Raw genomic sequence first — 19,512 nt, 5'->3', positions numbered from 1 at the left:
ACAGGGGGGCTGACTCGTTGTTGTTCCGAGAGTTCAGTAACACGAAGCCACCAGAGTTTGATGGAACCCAGGACCCGATTTCTACCATGAGATGGATCTATGACATTGAGGATTATTTCTATACATGTTCATGCCCAGATCACCTGAGAGTTCGGTTTGCACTGAACCAGCTTCGCTTGGGAGCGAAGGATTAGTGGAAGTTCGTGACGACTGATTTCACTACTGTAGATCATGTTTCAGTGACTTGGGAGAGGTTTACCCAATTGTTCAGAGATGAGTATGTTCCCCAAGTGGAGAGGGAACGTTTGACCCAGGAGTTTCTATCTCTTAAGCAGAAGATCGAAACAGTGATAAAGATTACAAGGATGTTTCATGAGAGGGCATTGTTATGCCTTGAGTACGTGTCTAGTGAGTAGGCACGTGTGAGCCGATATTTGAGCATTTTGAGGAGGGATATTCAATAGTTTGTGGCAAACTCATCATATCGAACATTGGATGAGCTACATGCCAATTCCACGAGGAGGGAGATTGAGCTGGAGATTCAGACCAGAGAAGAGGGAGAGTCTTAGGGGAGAGACAGGAGACCAGTGCAATCGCAACTTGCGACGAAGCAGGCTAATCCCGCTGATTCGATATCAGGAGGCCAGAAGGGCCGAACTTGTGGCAAGTGCGGCAAGAGTCATGAGGGATCTTGTCGGGCATGGATTTGCTACAAATGTGGCAAGGAGGGGCATATGGCGAAGGACTGCCCCAAGGGATTTTTGGTTTGCTTTCACTAAAACCAAACTGGCCACTGGAAGGCCGAGTGTCCTCAGCTCACCCAAGGATCAGCTCAGGCTTCTGCTCCTGCTGCTTTACGTGTTACCGATGGTCGGCTGGGGAAGGCTGAGGCTCTAAGAGCTCGTGGGAGAGCATTTCAGCTAACTGCAGAGGAGGTCCGCGCAATGCCTGATGCTGTTACTGGTGCATATCTCGTTATTTATGATAGTTTGAGATTTTTTTATGCTTATACTATGTTTCATATAGGTACTTTCTTGTGATTTTTGTGTCTGCCTTGGTGTTATTTGACTCTGGTGCGAGTCGATCTTTCGTGTCCTTATCCTTTAGTCATCAAATTAGTGTTAGACATGAGCTGTTGAGTCGACCATTGAGGGTTTCTATAGCCGATGAGCATGCGGTTTTAACCACTGATGTTTTCCGAGGATGTGTATTAGAGATTTTCAGTGTTGAGTTTCCGATAGATATGGTACCGATAGTGATGGGCGACATCTGTGTCATAGTGGGCATGGATTGGTTGAGCCGGTTTGGGGACGTGAATGATTGTGAGCATCAGATGGTGACCATACGAGACCCTAGTAGGGGGGGTACTTACTATGTATGGCGAGGGAACTAGATGGGGATCAGCTTTCTGCTCTACCGCTAGGGTGTGGCAGATTCTACAGCAGGGGTGCATGGGCATTTTAGCGTACGTGATGGATACACAAGTTGCCACTAAAAGGTCGAGTTCTATTTCTTATGTTCCAGTAGTATGTGATTGCCATGACACCTGATCACCTTGCTTCGCCCGAGATGCAAGAGTTATCCTTGCAGCTCCATGAGCTGATGTGGAAGGGTTTTATTAGACCGAGTAGCTCACCGTGGGGAGCACCGATCCTTTTTGTCAACAAAAAGGATGGTTCACACCGGATGTGCATCGAATATCGGGAATTGGACAAGTTGACGGTCAAGAACCGTTATCCATTACCGAGGATCGACGATTTGTTCGATCAGTTGCAGGGGTGTCTTGGTTTTCCAAGATTGAATTGAGATCTGGGTATCATCAGATGAGGGTCTGCAAGGAGGATATCCAGAAGATGACCTTTCAGACTCGTTATGGGCATTACGAGTTTGTGGTGATGCCTTTTGGGATCACCAATGCACCGACAGTGTTCATGGATCTCATGAACCGGGTGTGCAGGCCCATGTCGACTCGGTCAGTGATTGTGTTCATCGATGATATTCTGGTGTACTCGAGGTCTAGGGAACAATGCGAGGAGTATCTTCGGGAGATTCTTGGACTATTGAGGATGGAGTGGCTTTATGCCAAATTCTCCAAGTGTGATTTATGGTTACGAGAGGTCCAATTTTGGGACACCTCATTAACCAGAATGAGATTTCAGTCGACCCGGCCAAGATTGAGGCAGTTATGCGATGGGAGGTGCCGAGATCCCCATCCGAGATCAGGAGTTTTCTAGGTCCGGTGGATTATTATCGGAGGTTCATCAAAGATTTCTCCAAGATTGTTGTTCCTCTCACCAGATTGACTAGGAATGTTGTTACTTTTGCTTGGGGGCCTGGGCAGCAGGCATCATTCGAGACTCTTCGCTAAAGACTGTGTGAAGCTCCGGTTTTAGTCCTCCCGGAGGGAATGGAGGACTTCTTAGTCTACTGTGATGCATCTATTTTGGGAATGGGTGTCGGGTTGATGCAGAGGGGGGCACGTGATAATATATGCATCGAGACAACTGCAGCCTCACAAGACGAGGTATCCCACCTATGATATGGAGTTGGGGGCAATGGTGTTCACCCTCAAGATTTGGTGCCACTATATTTATGGTGTACGATGTACCATATACACGGACCATAAGAGGCTGAAGTACCTTATGGATCAGCCAACCTGAATATGAGATAGAGGAGGTGGCTGGATGAAGTGAAAGACTATGACTGTGAGATTTTGTATTACCATGGAAAGGCTAATGTGGTAGCCGATACCCTGAGCCGTAGAGCAGTGAGTGCTCCGATCTGAGACGTGTGTATGAGGATGACGGTGATGGCTCCAGTCTTAGATATCATCCGCGAGGCCTAAGTGGTGGCCATGAGACTAGAGAACCGTAAGAGAGAGCGGGTGATCGGGCATATTACTGAGTTTGAGACTGATAGCTGGGGGCTTATGACCTTCCGTGGGCGGATATAGGTGCCATATACGGGTGGAGCTCGACGTATTTTGATGGAGGAGGCCCATAGGTCGAGATTCTCGATCCATCCAAGGGCCACCAAGATGTATTTGGACTTGAAGAGGGATTATTGGTGACCTTGTATGAAGAGAGATGTGGCATGGGTAGTCGAGAGATGCTTGACCTGTCGTTAGGTCAAGGCAGATCACAAGCGTCCCTATGGCCAGTTGCAGCCTTTGGAGATTACCTGTGGAAGTGGGAACATATCTCCATGAATTTTATTACCAAGTTACCGAAGACTGCGTGAGGTGTGATGCGATTTGGGTGATTGTAGATCGGTTGATGAAGAGTGCTCACCTCCTGGCTATAAGTGAGATCTCTTCTGCGAATAAATTGGCCGAGATCTATGTTCGAGAGGTGGTGGCACGACATGGGTTGCCAACATCGATAGTGTCAGCTCGTGATGTGCGTTTTAATTCCAGGTTCAGGAAGAAATCTCACGAGGAGTTGGGTACCCGATTGCATTTCAGCACCACTTACCACCCACAGATAGACAGGCAGAGCGAGCGGACGATTCAGATGCTCGAGGACATGCTACGCGCATGTTTTATGGACTTCGGTGGAAGTTGGGACACTTACTTTCCCTTGGATGAGTTTTATTACAGCAAAAACCATCACTCCAGTATCGATATGCCCCTTTTTGAGCTTTTATACAGGACAAGGTGTCAGACTCCCATCTGTTGGGGGATGAAGGGCAGAGAGTGATGGGGAACACTGAGATAGTGCTCAAGATGACAGAGTAGATCTAATAGGTCAGAAAGAGGTTAATGACGACCCAGATTCGTCAAAATAGTTATGCAGACTGGCGACATTCAGAGCTAGAGTTCCAGGTCGGAGATTTTGTCCTCCAGAAGGTATCCCCATGGAAAGGGGTGATCCGATTTAGGAAGCGGGGCAACATGGGTCCTAGATACATCGGTCCTTTCAAAGTGAACGCTTAAGTGGGTAAGGTAGCTTATCGGTTAGAGTTTCCTGCAAAGTTTATCCAGATTCATAACACCTTCCATGTGTCCCAGCTGAGGAAGTGTGTAGCCGACGAGACGACAGTAATCCCTTTAGAGGACATTCAGGTTGATGATCGCTTGAACTACATTGAGAAGCCAGTACAGATTTTGGATAAGAAGGTGAAGGTCTTGAGGAATTAAGAGGTGTCTTTGGTTAAGGTTCAATGGCAACATAGGAAGGGATCTGAGTGGACTTGGGAGTAGGAGTCCGAGATGCGTGAGCAGTACCCAAAGTTGTTTCTGGGGGACGTCTTCGAGGGGGAAGTCTGATTCTAGTGGGGGGGAATTGTAACATCCTGACTCCCTGGTATAATATTTAATTAATTATATTCATTTTGACAGGGTAACTCGACGAGTTTGAGGCCCCAAGTAGAGATCGAGAGGGCCGCATGAATTTTAGAGTCAACTCGATGAGCTGGAGGACCCCAACTCGACAAATTGGAGCTGCATGAGAAAACCCTAAATTTCAGGGTTTGCACCCTATTTAAAGGACCTTAAGCCCATTATTCTACCTCCCTCATCACCTTAACACGCTGAGAGAAACCCTAATCAAGCTATTATCATCTCAGAGAGAGAGAGAGAGAGAGAGAGAGAGACTAAGATTGTATGTTTTAGTGCATTCTTGGAAGGAGTTTGAGGAGCAAAAGGCTGGGAACGAGAAGGAGCCCTTGGATCTAGTATTCTTTCAGTGCTAGCTACCATTTGGAGGTAAAAAGCTATCACCTTGACCATTTGTTGATTAGATATCTTCCCTAGGGAGTTTAGGGCCATTTCGATCTTCTCTTTTAGTCCTTTAGTTGTTTGAGCCTGCCTTGAAGATGAGACTTTAGATTTGGACAATACTAGGTCCCTTGGGCCTAATAATTTAAGCTTTATCAAGCTATTGACCAACTTTCATGCATTAAACCTTCTATTGAGTTTTGGGTTGGCAAACTTATCCCTAGATGCCATGCATGAACGTAAAGCTTGCAACTTTATGTGGTATTTCAGCCTAAGAAGACTAGATCTAGAGTATGGGACCTTAGTTCTGCTTAAAAACATCTGAATGAGAGAATGGACTGAAGGGACTCGACGAGTTGATGAGCCAACTTGACGAGTTGGTTAAGGTTTTCCCCGATAGTCTGGACGTGATACAAACTCGACGAGTTGGCGAGACAACTCGGCGAGTTGAGTTGGATTTTCCTGATATTTCAGAGAAATGAAGGAACACGACGAGTCACATAGATGCACTCGACGAGTTGGGTCAACATGGACTGCTGACTTGAGTGTTGACTTCCGTTGACTTTTTTTAGGGTTTGGTCAAGTCATGGATTATGGAGACCATGGAGGGGTAAAATGGTCTTTCACCCTTTCCGAGAAAAAGAAGTTATCTTAACATCTTGAGATTGTTATTATGATTGTTAAGTAGAGGTGATTATGTATATGTAGGCGGAGTCTAGAACTATTATTCAGTACGAGACATTCTTGTTCTACCTACGAGGTGAGTCTTCTCACTATACTTACCTGATTGGTAATACTATGTGACCGGAGGGTCTTAATTGAGTTATTAACTAGAGGGTCTTATGTGCTTATACTGAGTTATGTGATCTCATGCATTTTGCCTTTGTGATTTATGTTATATATTATTTTGTGCCTATTGAGTCGGGACCGGAGGGTCCAAACCGAGCTGTGAGACTGGAGGATCTTCACTAAAATACAGGACCGGGGGTCTTCACAAACCGAGCTGTGAGATCGGAGGGTCTTCACTGAGACACATGACCAGAGGGTCCTTATCGAGTTATAGCCATGAGAGGCTAATTATGTGTGTGTGGTATTTTGGGGAACTCACTAAGCTTCGTGCTTACAATGTTGTGTGAAATGTGTTTCAGGCACCTCTCAGGATCGTGGGAAGGCGCCGACTTGATTGTACACACCAGCTAGAGATTATGTTTTTGAGGATTTTGGGATGTTGTCTAACATTTTTTGTCTTGTGTTTTGAACAACTTATAAACTTGGGATTTGAGAAATGTGAAATTGTGTTTTGTGTGGTTTTTAAAAAATGAGAATTTATTTGAAATTTTTGAGCATTACAACATACGAACTCCGTTCTTGATGTTCTTATATCGATAGAATCCTATTGACAAGATCTACAACTCTCACTTATATTATATTTCCTAATATTCTACCATTCTAAAATTCGATTTTTGTATCGCGTACTACTATACCCGGTTGCAAGGAAACTTCAAAAAAATCATATATATTTCATATGGAGTCGGATTTAGGCATTCTTTATATGCACAGTCTCGGTTTAACGACTACTATGATTTTCCTTTAGATATTTTAGGCTAAAAGTTATTTATCAAAAAATCACTTTTTACGATACACAAAGTCATGTCGGTTTAATTGTGAAACTTTGAAGAAGCATAACTTCTTCATGAGAAGTCCGATTTGGGCGTTCTATATATCTATGGAAATCGTATCGACGTTTCCTACATGTTTGTGAAAATTATTTTGGCTCAAGAGTAATATATTTCTACTTCGAATTTTATAAACAATGGTTTGTATCGAATCCTACATAACGGTAAAAATAGGGTGTTACAAAGCACATCGTGCTTGGTTTGAGAAATTCTCCACAGTGATTACCTATCTTGGATTTTTCAAAAGTAATCATGATTGGATTTTGTTTTTTAGATGCTCGATTTCATGAAAAATTCTTTTGTCCTTATATGTGGGTGACATGATTATTATTGGTGATGACCATGGTGGTATTGAGTCTTTGAAACATGATCTAGCTTATTGATTTGCTATGAAGGATTTGGGCTTGCTACATTATTTCTTAGGTATTAAGGTAGCTTAGTCTAAGAAAGGGTATCTTCTTTATTAGACTAAATATTGATCTGACTTCGTTACACGGGTGGGCCTCTCTCACATTCGGCCTGTAGATACTCCTCTTGAAACCAATGCACTGTACTCTCTTACTAATGGTGTTCCTTTGTCAGATCTGAATCTTTACCAGACTATCGTGGGAAGTTTGGTTTATCTCATAGTTACTCATCCGGATATTACCCATGTTGTTCATGTTGTCAGTCATATTGTTACTGCTCCTACATCTGTTAATTAGGGAGTTGTACTCCATATTCGGAGATATCTTCGTAACACTCAGTTTCAAACTCTCTTGTTTCCCTTGACGCATTCTCTTGAGTTACATGCCTATAATGATGTTGATTGGGATGGATGTTGATTGGGATGGCGATCGTCATGATCGTAAATCTACCACTGAATTTTGTGTGCTTCTTAGAGAGTCTCTCATTTCATGGAAGAGCAAGAAACATGATGTTGTCTTTAGATCTTCCACAAAGGTTGAGTATCGTGCTATGGATGTGACTACATGCAAGATTATCTGGTTACAATGGCTTCTTGCGGATACGAGGGTTCATATTTCTTCACCTACTCCCCTGTATTGTGATAACAAAAGAGCAATATAGATTGAGAATAATTATGTTTTCCATGAGCGGACGAAGCATATTGAGATTGATTGTCACTTCACCCGTCATCACTTATAGCTCATAACCATATCACTTTTGTTTGTTTCATCAATCTTGCAGCTTGCAGATATTTTTACAAAGGCTCTATCGGCATCTCGGTTTCGTTTTTTGTGTGACAAATTCTCAATGCTTATAGTTGTGACATTCTGAGTTTGAGAGGGAGGGGGGGGGGGGGGTGTTAGTCTATATGTTGTTAGCTTACATGTTTATGAGTTCTTTAGCCTTTAACGCATTAGGGTTTGGTCTTAGCTAGTATTTATTCCCCATTTTTTTTTTGTAGATCTTATGATTTTCTACCTAGAACACTTATAATTTCTCTCTTTCAATAAGAATATGCTCTTTATTATCCATCATAAAGAATACAAATATTATTAATACTTATACCTAGAAAAAATATATGAAAAAAAAATTGTTTTGGTTAAAAATGAATAATTTCCAATCAACCAAATTGTATGAGAGACTGTGATGTTAAGGATAAAGTAAGTATAAGATGATGATCAAAGTGACACAAGTGATTTACAAGGAAATCTCTTGATCATTGCTATAATCTCCGACATAAAACCTTGGGAGGTGATAATGTTCACCTGCATTGACGATTTTATTAATTAAAAATGTTGATTACAAAGATGAATATATAAATGTAAGTACAAGTCTCGTAGATAAGCTAAGCGTCGTGTGTTGTGTGATGAATACAAGTGTTATTTATAGTCTAAAGTTAATAACAAGAAGTCTAATAATTTTGGAATCCTCCGAGATCAATTTATAGACATTATTTGACTTGGTATTTCGGGTCTTTTGCCTAGTCAAGATAATTCTTTGTTTGAGAACAAGTCTTTAGCTCATTATTTCCGCACATGTGATATAAATAAAAAAGAACATAACCATTATATATATTAGGAAATAAATAATAATAATTAAGGATCCTAAGATGTGTTTAAAGGTGTTGCTAATAAAACACTTCTTAGACACCCTATAATCATTTTTATAAAAAGTCAACTACATGTAATCAACTTTTTTCGGAAAATAATGCAATTTCAACCAATAAAAATATTCCAACATTAATTAGGGTTGTCTAAATAGTAAAATAGAGTGTCTTTCTAAATGTAATTTTGAGATCTAGCCTGCCAAATACAAACACAAAGAGTAATTGATTAGAAATGGATTGCGGAAATAACGTGGATATCGTTCGTCTATCATTTTTAGAACTTTTGTTATAATTAGTTTTAATTAAACATTCTAAGTATTTTATCACATGCTATACTTTTCACATTGTAGACTTATGCGTTTTGGATTAATTTTAATTTAATTATTGCACCTCAAATGCAAAAGCTAAGTTACAGAAAAATTAAATCTCTCTTTTAATACTATGAATTTATTATCAATAGATTATTTAACAAAGGGACTGGATTTTTAATTTACTTTTTCATAAATAAAAATGTTTTCGGTATGTTGGTGCAGTTTAAATCACCGAATAAGAACATTTTGAAGGGCGCCAAATTCCTTATTCCTTGCTCTCACAGTCTCACTCACAGGCCTTGAAACTCTAAAAATGTCGCCAACAAAATCGAGATCCAGGAAGAAGAAGATCACTGAATCCGGAACTCCGAAAACAGAGATCAAACGTACGATGGTGGAAGAAGATGTTTTCAACTTCGATGCTAATCAATTGAAGCAGCGAGCTCCGAAGAAACAACGGTCGACCTTTGAAGACGATTTCGATGCCGATATATCTAGGTAAATTCTCAGTTTCAATCTAAAATATGGACGACGCGTCCAGTTGATAGTGAACAGGGTTTAATCGAAACTGATTAAGTTTAGTAGTTCAATTGCAATGACTTGGTGTAGTGTTGCTTATTTTCTGCATATAAGTAATAAACATCAAATTATCTGTAGATTTTTGAGTTCGTACAACTTGTTTATGGAAATTTGCAGTGATATAAAAGGTTTGATGAACGCATTACATCAGATCAAAGAGAAAGCGCAAAAGGACGGACAGAAGAAAAAAGAGGAGACTATTTCGAGGTGATCTCTTCCATTTGCTTAGGTCTTAATTCTGTTTATAACCGATGCCGCTAGAGCATGATTGCTAGAGAATGACGAATCGATCTATTTAACCTTGTGAGGTTTTCTATAAAGTTTATCAATGTTTTAGCTATCTGGATCTACATAATTAGATAGCTATTGCCTGTTTATAGCAAGTACGTTCTGGTGATTCTGTGTTATGTTCTTGGATACGATCATTCATCGTGATTTGTAGCAAAGATGATGATTCATTATCTGGTTTAATTAGATCGCAATTGTTTTTATTTCTGTAACGTAATTGTTCTTCCATGAATGAGAAGGCCTTATGTACTTTCCTTCTTCAATTATGCATATTATCACTTATCAGTGGATACTCACGTATTTCACTACTGTTACTATTTGTTTTACCTAAGATATAATGTGGATACATGCACAATCATAATCACAAGATACAATCCGGATATATGCCCCTGATTCATAAACATTTAGTTTTTATTCATTGATTCTGTAGTTCACGTATCTTCTTCCCATCTATTGTTCTGTTTCACTGAGATTGATATTATTTTGGTTTTCCAACAGTGTTGCTACAGAAATCAGGTCTACATTTGATGAGTTGAAGTCCAAAGTAGAGAAAGAAAGGTGACTGTAATTACCTACTGATGTCTGCTTGAATATCTATCATATAGTCTTGATCAAATACACATTCTTCATCTGTAAATTTCAGGCAAAACTTTGCCAAGGCACTATCAAAGAGCTCAAAAGAGGTTTGCAAAGACAATATCCATCTTAAAACAGTTTACTTGTAATAATTTTGGTTCTCCATGGTTGAATACTTAAAAACACTTATAAATTTGCATACACAGTGTGAGAACATGCTGAAGAATGAAACTACCAAGTTCCAAACAATTTATGAAACTTTCTGCAAGGACAAAAACTCACATCTTCAGGCTCTGAAAGGTACTCAACACTTCTTTATGATAAAACAGACATCTATTGCAAATTAGTCCCTTGATTTTGTGAATTCTTCTACCTTGAATGATTAATTCCTGAGTGTTTGGTTTTATTGCTAAACAGATACCATTTCAAAATATGAAGAAGAGAAGGAGAGATTGTCCATGAGATATGAACAACACAGTAAGCAATCTCCTTCACTTGTCAAATAATTCAATATCAATGTACTTTCATTGATTTGCTTATTATATCATTCTCCTTTAATATCTGAGCACACAGGAAAGAAAGAAAAGAACATGATATCTGAGCATGAGAAGGCTTGTGCAACCAAAATTTCTGAACTTGAGGAATCACTCAAGAAAAAGAAACAGGTTAGAGATTGTTGCTTTATGAATAAATAAATTCGGTTATAAAACAACATTTTCAAAATAAATGTTATAAATTTCATTGCTATAAGTTAAACATGGTGTTTTTGTTTGGTAGGATGACAAAACATTCAGCTTTCTGAGGAAGACTCTAGGCTCATTTCTTGATACTGCTTCTGATGATGAATGAGGTGAAAATTGAAATCTTGTTGCTACTTTTTCTCTCATATGCTAATAATAATCTTAGTGAATTTTAGTTAAAAAAATATGCTTATCTAGATTCTAGTAATCTTACCACTTTGGATATTAAAATCAACCAGAAACTTGTTTGTTTTTATGCAGTTAGGCCTTTAGGGATATAAATTGGATTATATATGGATGTTTAAATTGGGGGTTAAATTGGTCATTGGAGTTTTATGTTAAAAAAGTTTTTTTTTATTATGTGGGTCCACCATTTGTCACATCTCTCTTTTAAAAAGTTTAGAGATTGGCTAGATATCTATTAATCTGATTGTCTGAAAATATAAGGCAAGAAGCAAGATTATTTAGTAAAAAGTTTATTAAATATAAGTTTATGTATTACGTTTATGGATTCATTGATTTTTTTTTGTAAAAGTTTTGACGTATCAAAATAATCATAGTACCCCTAAGGCAAAATACCATTTTCAACCAAAATGTATCGTTCATTTCTAGGGAAAAATACATTAGATAGTAAAGAAAAAATAATCTTACTTTTTATGATTAAGTCATGACTCATGAATCAGATAGCTAAATTGATAATATAATCAAGTTCGTGAGATATTATCGATGGTCGCCAAGATTTTATTGTGGTTGGTTTTAATTTGAAATGGGTCACCACCATTGTATAAAATATATAAGATTATTTATTTTACATCAGTTGGTCACAGCATCTTTAGAGTTTAAGAATTGAAAATGTGCAAAAAAAATATTAGCGACTAAACTGGAAGATTATGAATATTGTTTGCTATTTGACAGACTTTGTGACTTGAAAAAGAAGTTTTTGTTTGGCTAAGAAGAATCCATAATTGTTTCTAAACAAAATGTTTTATATCAAAGTAAATGATCGAATTAGCCTTATTATTATTATTATTATTATTATTATTATTATTATTATTGTCTATTCCATGCATTTTCTGTTAAAACGTGAGCCGAGTTCTCCATTTTTGAGTTATTTCGTTACTTTATTTCTAATAACATCTCCATTTTTTTATAAGTTATTTGGTTATATTCTTTCTAATTATTATGATTAAGCAATATTTCCATATATTAGGACTAAGCACGAGCTCTGCGAACCTAAATGAATCTATACAAAAATATTTATATAATATGATAATATGATACTATTAATTGATACTTTTAAGGCAATATAGTATTATTAATACTATATATACAATAAAAATACAAAAACAAAACATTGGAGTGGTTATTATTAAATGATTTGCATTTAATACAAGCAAAAACAATAAAAATCATCCAAATTTACATTTTATAAGACAAATTCATAGTTTGGTTATACCAAATCAATATATAATTATTAAAGCATAATATATTGGGCACAATTTTTTAGAACTTCAACTTCTAGCTTTTAAGAAAAACTTCATTAAAAAAACAATTTCTAGAAGCTTTTAGCTTGAATTAAACAAAAAACTTTACATCCAAAAAATTATTTCAATTAGCGTTTCACAAAAAAAAACTTTTTTAGATTTTTAACAAATTGATTTAAATACCCTTTAAAATAAATAAATCACATTCATACTTTTTGTAATTATCTTATACGATTAAATATAAATATATTTCAATAATTATGATTCTTTATTTGAAACAAAATATATCTTATATAGATAAATGTAGTTTAACAATCATGATGTTTTTATTTGAAACAACCATATTACCCGATTTTATAATTCATTAATCTTTATCTAACAAATAAATAAATATAATTTATTATATAAATTTACAAACCAAAATTAATATACAATAATATTGTTTCTTTTAGTAAGCCAAAACACTTGGAATATGTAAAAAATGTTTGGTCTAAGTTCTTACAAGATTGAAAAGTTGTGTTACTTTATTTGTAAAAAAATTATCATTGTTTTAACTTCTGATACTTATAGTTTAGAAAAATTAATTTATCATGATTATATTTCAGTTTTAGTTTATATCTATATGTATTTTTATGTGATTTTACATATTTCAAAAGTTTGTAGCTACTTATGTGAGTTTCCAACTATCTCCCACCATCTTCCTACTACTTTTGTTGAATACGACCATTATTAATTGATTTTCGAGTGTGGATAAACTTCCTTTTTAAGATAAGCAACAACATTATTATTGGCAATTCATCCGTTATTATCATTGACTAGAAGCAAAAAAAGAATAACCAAAATATATTAGGCTATTACTAATTTGTCATATTAACGAAAATACACTCAAATGGTCACTGAAGTGTTGAGTATGTAGAGATACCGATGAACGTGTTAAGCCGATCTCGTATTGATCATAAACTATAGAAAAAAGAAATTATGTTCCTTTATAAATAGAGAGTTTGAAATGTACTAAGGTCGAAAGGTGTCATACTTTTTTTTTATCGGCAGTATGCCTACGTGGCACCTTTTACCGATGGTGAGCATCAGTGGTAGAGCCAGGACCAAAGTAAAGGGGTATCCCAATTTTATATTGAAGGTAATCCAAATTTTTATCGAATCCTTAGCTAACCTCAAGTATTGTTATATAAACATGAAGTTGAAATATATTTTGATACTTGAATCAATGTGAGATTCAAAGTAGACATCAAATGAAGTATGAGGATAGCAGACTTATATAATAGACAAAAATGATTGAGTTTACATATGTTTAGCTATTTGTGATAGAATAGTTGGGAAACAAAAAACTAGACAAAGGACATGTAAGGAGAAAGAATTGAACCTGAGAGCTTTACTTCAATAAACCAACACATTAACCAGTAGCTCTCCTATTTGTTTTATGTTATAACTGAAGGAACGCATATATATACATTAATCGAAAAAAAATTAAAAGATTCGTAAACAAAAATTACACTACCGAAATTTTTTTGAGGGGTATCCCGGGCTACCCCGGGATCCCGTTGGATCCGCCTATGGTGAGCATCACCTCCTAGATTTTGTTTTACCGACGGTAATGTGTTGGCGGTGGAAATTCACCGGTGGTAAAAATCAACTTTTTGTGAGTATTGTATGGGTTTTGCCGGTGTTAAAAAAAAAGCCCACACCCTATCAATTTTTAAAAGTTGCAAAATTGGCAAAATGTCAAGGTGTCTATCGGCGAAAACGGTATGATACCATTTAACTTAAATTGTTGGTAAATTAGGGAGAAAATGATTTAGGAGGGTAACCAATTGTTGAGTTTTATTTACATTTGGTCATTTTCCCCTTTTTTTGTACCCAATATACCATTTAACTTGTTATAAGTGTTCACACAAACCATTACAACATGTTATTGAAGGTTTCTGACAAATTCGTCATTTCCGACGACTCTCTGGCCAAACATGAATTTTCCGGCTACTTTTTATTGTAAATGTTTCTCAATTACCGATTAAAACCAAGCAACAGTTATATATTAGATTCAAAAACATAAAGGTTTAATACATATCGATTGAAGGCAACAGACTACTTTGTCTTCTCCACAAACCAACAAGTTTGAAGGGTTCAAAATTCCTCGGTTTAAATAGTTCCAGATTCAATGGTTTAAACTCGAATGGTTCCAGATTCAGTTTTTTCCATGGATGTAGCTTCAAACCCATTTTCCAAATCTAGACCTTTAAATTGAATTCATCCATGGAGTGTATATCAGATCTGAGAAAACAAGCAGGTAAGTGTGTGCGTCGGAAATCGTTCCAAATCATTCTATGTTGTTCTTCAGCTTTGGTTTACGATTTGTGGGGTTTCAAAAATTGTTCCAAGAATAAGAACACATAGAACAAACCATGAACACACATCTGAAACACACATCTAAAGATCTGAAATCAATTTATGTACACAAACCTAGTGAACACAAATATGAGGAACGAATCTGATAAACACAAATCTGATGAATGAATCTAATGAACAAATTTGATAGAACACATTTGATGAACGAATCTAATGAATAAATCTAATAGAACACATCTGATAACGAATCTAATGAACAAATCTTATAGAACACATTTGATGAATTAACGATTTCTAGAACGAATCTAATGAACACATGTTTGAAATCGTTAGAAAATTCATAAATTCACCGGAAAATTCAACTTGACCGGCTAAACCTACAATAGTCGGTCAATAATGATACAGGTGAACACAAACAACAAATTCGAAGGTATATTTGATACAAAAAAAGGGAAAATGATCAAATGTGAACAAACTCAACAATTAGTTACCCTCCTGGATCATTTTCCCTAAATTATGCTATGCTAGATTTATGTACAGTAAAGAATTTGTAAAGCCAACCATTTACGTTACAAAATCGAAGTTATTGTTTCTATTCTATAACATTGCACAAAGAATAAACAAGTTGGAGCTCAAAAACAATAATTAGTTCAAAGCTTTTCTCATATAGTGAGCTAATCTCGGGTCATACTTTGGTTTGGTTTGTTTAGGCTGTTTGACAAATGAATTTAGCTTGAGCAAAGTCGTCGCTTGTTTAGACTTGTTTGACCAACGATTCGAACTTGAGCCGAGCTTGAGTTTGCTTGACAAACGAGTTGAACCTTTGGCTTGTTTGACAAATGAGTCAAATAATCCAAGCTTGAACTTTACATATATGACTTGAAACGATTCAAGTTCAAGCTCAAGCTTTCTAAAATTAAATGAGTCGAGTTCGAGCTTGGTTATGCCAAGTTAAGCTCGACTTGTTTACATCCTTACTTTTAATCTATTTTTCTCTTAACCTACAATAGAGTTTTATTGATTTTCTTCCTAAATCTTCACAGACTTATATATTTCTTTCCTTTTTCGTCCTATACATTCACATGCTTAAATGGATTGTTTCTCAATCTACCAATTTTCTTCCTACACCTCTACATGCTTAAATTGATTTCCTCAAAACTTACAACAAGGTTCATATCAATTTCGTCTAAACATTTTAAGGTGATATACTGATATTCGATTGACGACTTCAATAAAATACGACCTTATTTTGTTAGATTGTGCTACCGGATTTTCTTTATGACAAGTCAAGATGAGAGGATTATTGGCTCTAGAATATTATGATGATGTATTGTATACTTTTGGAAGCAAAAATTCAAATTGACGGGATTAGAGAAGAGAAGAAGAAATGAGGTCATATCCCTAATTCAACTCCATCTCCACAATAACATTTTCCAATAAATTCCAAGTTTGTAAAAAAGTCCAACGTTAGCTAGTCGGTGGATTGGGGTTAAGGGATTAATCGCCATGGTGATGATTAATTGGAGAGCCTAAATTGTTATTTTTTTGAATTTTAAAAAATTAAATATGATTATCATAACAAAGTTCGTAAATATCACTAATATCATAACAAAATAGATTAAAAATAATCGTTTGCTACTGCTTCACTCAATGTGTAGGTAAGGTTTAATTTCTATTCGCTTTTTAGTCAGTTGGGTAACGTCTAAGGACTAATTAGAGATTCATCGGGACTTAGTTAGGAAAAGGAAAAATTGCATTGCATATGCTCTTTAGCTCAAATTGGAATCTATATGCATGAGAAACTCATCTTACCATTAAAATGTATTTTAAGAGCAAAAAAAAGTATTCCTACACAAACTAAAAGATGAATAAAAAAGATTCTTAATCTTCTTTTTTTTTTTTTTTTTTTTTTTTTTTTTTCATTTCAAATAGATAGTTTCCGATTTAGCAACGATGAAAATCAAGTATGTTGAGGAAGATTTGGGTTTGACCTATTCCGGGTGAAATGAATGATATGCCCCGTCAAACCAATAGCCCATCTTCTTTCTCCTATTTTTCTTTTTGGGTGATTCGTGTTCTAATCAATTGTTCTTTTGTGGCTCTAGGCCAGAAGGAAGGATGTTATGCATATAGCCCTGCCACATCACTATTTTGCATCCCACCTCAGTTTTGTCACATTGTACATTCATTTTACCATTTAAAGGATAAGTTGTTATAATGTTTTTTGAACTATTGATAAAAAAAAAAATCAAAACAAATATTAATTTTTAAATCTCTTTTATCTACAAGAACTTACCCAATGCCAGGCATTATTTTCATGGCAAGGGGTGGTACCTAACCTACCCCTCCTCTAGCCTAAAACTAAAAGTCTTAAGGCATGCCCATTGACGACAAAAAAAAAAAAAAAAAAAAAAAAAAAAAAAAAAAAAACTAGTCGGCAGTCAAAATAATATTAAAAAAATAAGAAATTGTGACAAATCCCACGACGCAATGGCTATATCTACTAGCAAGTTGTGATTACTTTTTTTTTTATATATATTCTAAAACATGTGTCCTCGTAACAATTAAAACTAATATATATATATATATATATATATATATATATATATATATATATATATATATATATATATATATATATATATATATATATATATATATATATATATATATATATATATATAGTTAGGTTTATGTGAGATGACCTAATTTTGTGAGATCGTGAGACACATTTTTTTTTTTAGTTAATTCAAGTTCCGAAAATAATATTTAATTTTTTTTTGGATTTTTCCATTTATTTTGCATTTTAAAATTATTTCTTAGAATATATACAGTGTAATATTCTATTAGAATATTTCACGTATTTTTCAAAAAAAAAAAATTTTTTTTTAAAATTTATTTTTAGTTAATTCAACCTCCGAAAATAATATTTAAAAAAAGAATTTTTAGATTTTTTCATTTATTTTGCATTTTAAAATTATTTTTTAGAATATGTCAGTGTAATATTCTATTAGAATATTTCACGTATTTTAAAAAGAACAGAGTTTTTTTTATAGTTAATTCAAGTTCCGAAAATAATAACTAAAATAAGAATTTTTGGATTTTTTCATTTATTTTGCATTTTAAAATTATTTTTAGATTTGGTCTCACGGTCTCACAATATTCGAATGGTCTCAAATGAACATATATATATATATATATATATATATATATATATATATATATATATATATATATATATATATATATATATATATTGAAAATCGTAACTTTTTTAATCTATAAAAAGAGTATGATATCATCTTCATATCCAATCCTTATTTTGTATTTTAATCTCTTTAGATATGTATTTTCTAAATATGGATGATGAGTTTCTAAATTTTTATATAAATCTTGGAGACTCTCAAAATTGTTCTCATGCCTTAGTATTTTGAAAACTCTTTGGTTTTTTTTCAAACCCCAAACAAGTTCTTGTCACAAATAATCTTCAAACATCACAAAATACTGAAAAATAACCATAGGGAAATAAATGAGATGCTGCATAAGATGTTGTTTTAGTGTCAACATGGTGTTTTGCTAGTGAAGATAAGAAGTGTGGAAAAAACCAGACAAATGTATCATTGTAGGCACAAATAAAGGAACTAAATGATGTTGTTCGGGTTGAAAATTCATAAAAGCTAAATAGCAGGGCCGAAGATCGAATGAGAGGTCGTTTTAAACAACTTAATGAAAATGCATAAAAGTGGGTTGGTGTATATCATGAAGCATGACGTCGAAGAAGAAGTGGAATGAGTCAAAAACATATTGAGAACGAAGCTCATAAACTTTATGAGGCAAGTGAGAATAAGTTTAACGACAGTATTTTTTTAATGAAGTTATGTGAAGTGGGCTTTAGGGTTAGATCGTGACACAACACATTCTCGTCCTGAATATGAAGTGGGTAACGAAGAAAGTGGTGGTAGCACGAAAAGATCAAGGACTATTGAAGAAGGGAGTATTGTGTCCATTCCAACCCATAAACGCCAACTAGTGATGGTTCAACAGTTAAACGTCCAACAGACAGAGATACGACTAAAAAAGGAAAATGCAAGGCTTCTAATGAAATTGCTACATACTTCATGCAATGAGGCTTGCTAGACAAAGTGAACTTGAAATCATGAAAAAAAAAAAAAAGAAGAAGAATCGACTTGGATAAAGAAAGGGAGCAAAAAATAGATGAAAGAGAGTTAATGAAGATGCAACTTGTGCATTTGAACACACTACTATAAAAGGAACATTTATCGATTGAAGAAGAAAACATGAAACGCTTTCTAATGTCAAAGATTTATGGAAACTAATTACCATTCATTATGTGTTTTATTTTCAGTTTGTCTTTGAATGCACTTGTAAGATATTTTTTTATGTAGTTTTGTGTAGCATGTATTTGTAAGATATTGTATTTTTGTATTTCACGTATTTGTAATATATTTTATGAACTAATGTTGTTGTTTACAAATCTTTTTTGCACATGGAGTTGTCATAAGGCACTAATGTTATCTACCAAATCAAATATTCTTTTTATCATCTACCGAATTGAATATTATCTTTATTTTCACTTGTCAAGTTTTGTATTGGATGCTTAAATATTTTTTTTAACAACTGGATATTTTATTAAATAAGTTAGCAAAGAGCTAACAGATACTTACAAAGGAATGGAAAGAATCAAGTTTAAAAACCACACGATCCTA

At 35.1% G+C, this 19,512-nt stretch overlaps 1 protein-coding gene across 1 annotated transcript; it reads left to right on the top strand.

Annotated features, from left to right (window-relative positions):
- The first annotated feature begins 9,002 nt into the window (after positions 1 to 9,002).
- On the top strand, positions 9,003 to 11,196 carry LOC145038588 (DNA ligase-like protein). Its single transcript, XM_078986899.1, has 8 exons — positions 9,003 to 9,255; positions 9,454 to 9,543; positions 10,123 to 10,182; positions 10,268 to 10,307; positions 10,407 to 10,500; positions 10,618 to 10,677; positions 10,774 to 10,865; positions 10,978 to 11,196. Exons 1-8 carry the CDS (start codon positions 9,071 to 9,073, stop codon positions 11,047 to 11,049), a joined length of 693 nt encoding a protein of 230 aa, XP_078843025.1. The 5' UTR covers positions 9,003 to 9,070; the 3' UTR covers positions 11,050 to 11,196.
- The last annotated feature ends 8,316 nt before the right edge of the window (positions 11,197 to 19,512 follow it).

Source organism: Lactuca saligna, chromosome 4, assembly GCF_052625555.1.
Source record: "Lactuca saligna cultivar CGN05327 chromosome 4, ASM5262555v1, whole genome shotgun sequence".
Lineage (NCBI taxonomy): Eukaryota > Viridiplantae > Streptophyta > Magnoliopsida > Asterales > Asteraceae > Lactuca > Lactuca saligna.
This window is presented reverse-complemented; position numbering and strand designations above follow the sequence as displayed.

What these genes read in the sequence shown, in the direction of transcription:
- LOC145038588 (XM_078986899.1), top strand. Translation starts at nt 9,071, where the DNA reads ATGTCGCCAACAAAATCGAGATCCAGGAAGAAGAAGATCACTGAATCC. An exon ending in AAAGAGGAGACTATTTCGAG is followed by an intron (nt 9,544 to 10,122) that starts GTGATCTCTTCC and finishes GTTTTCCAACAG; the next exon opens with TGTTGCTACAGAAATCAGGT. An exon ending in CATGAGATATGAACAACACA is followed by an intron (nt 10,678 to 10,773) that starts GTAAGCAATCTC and finishes CTGAGCACACAG; the next exon opens with GAAAGAAAGAAAAGAACATG.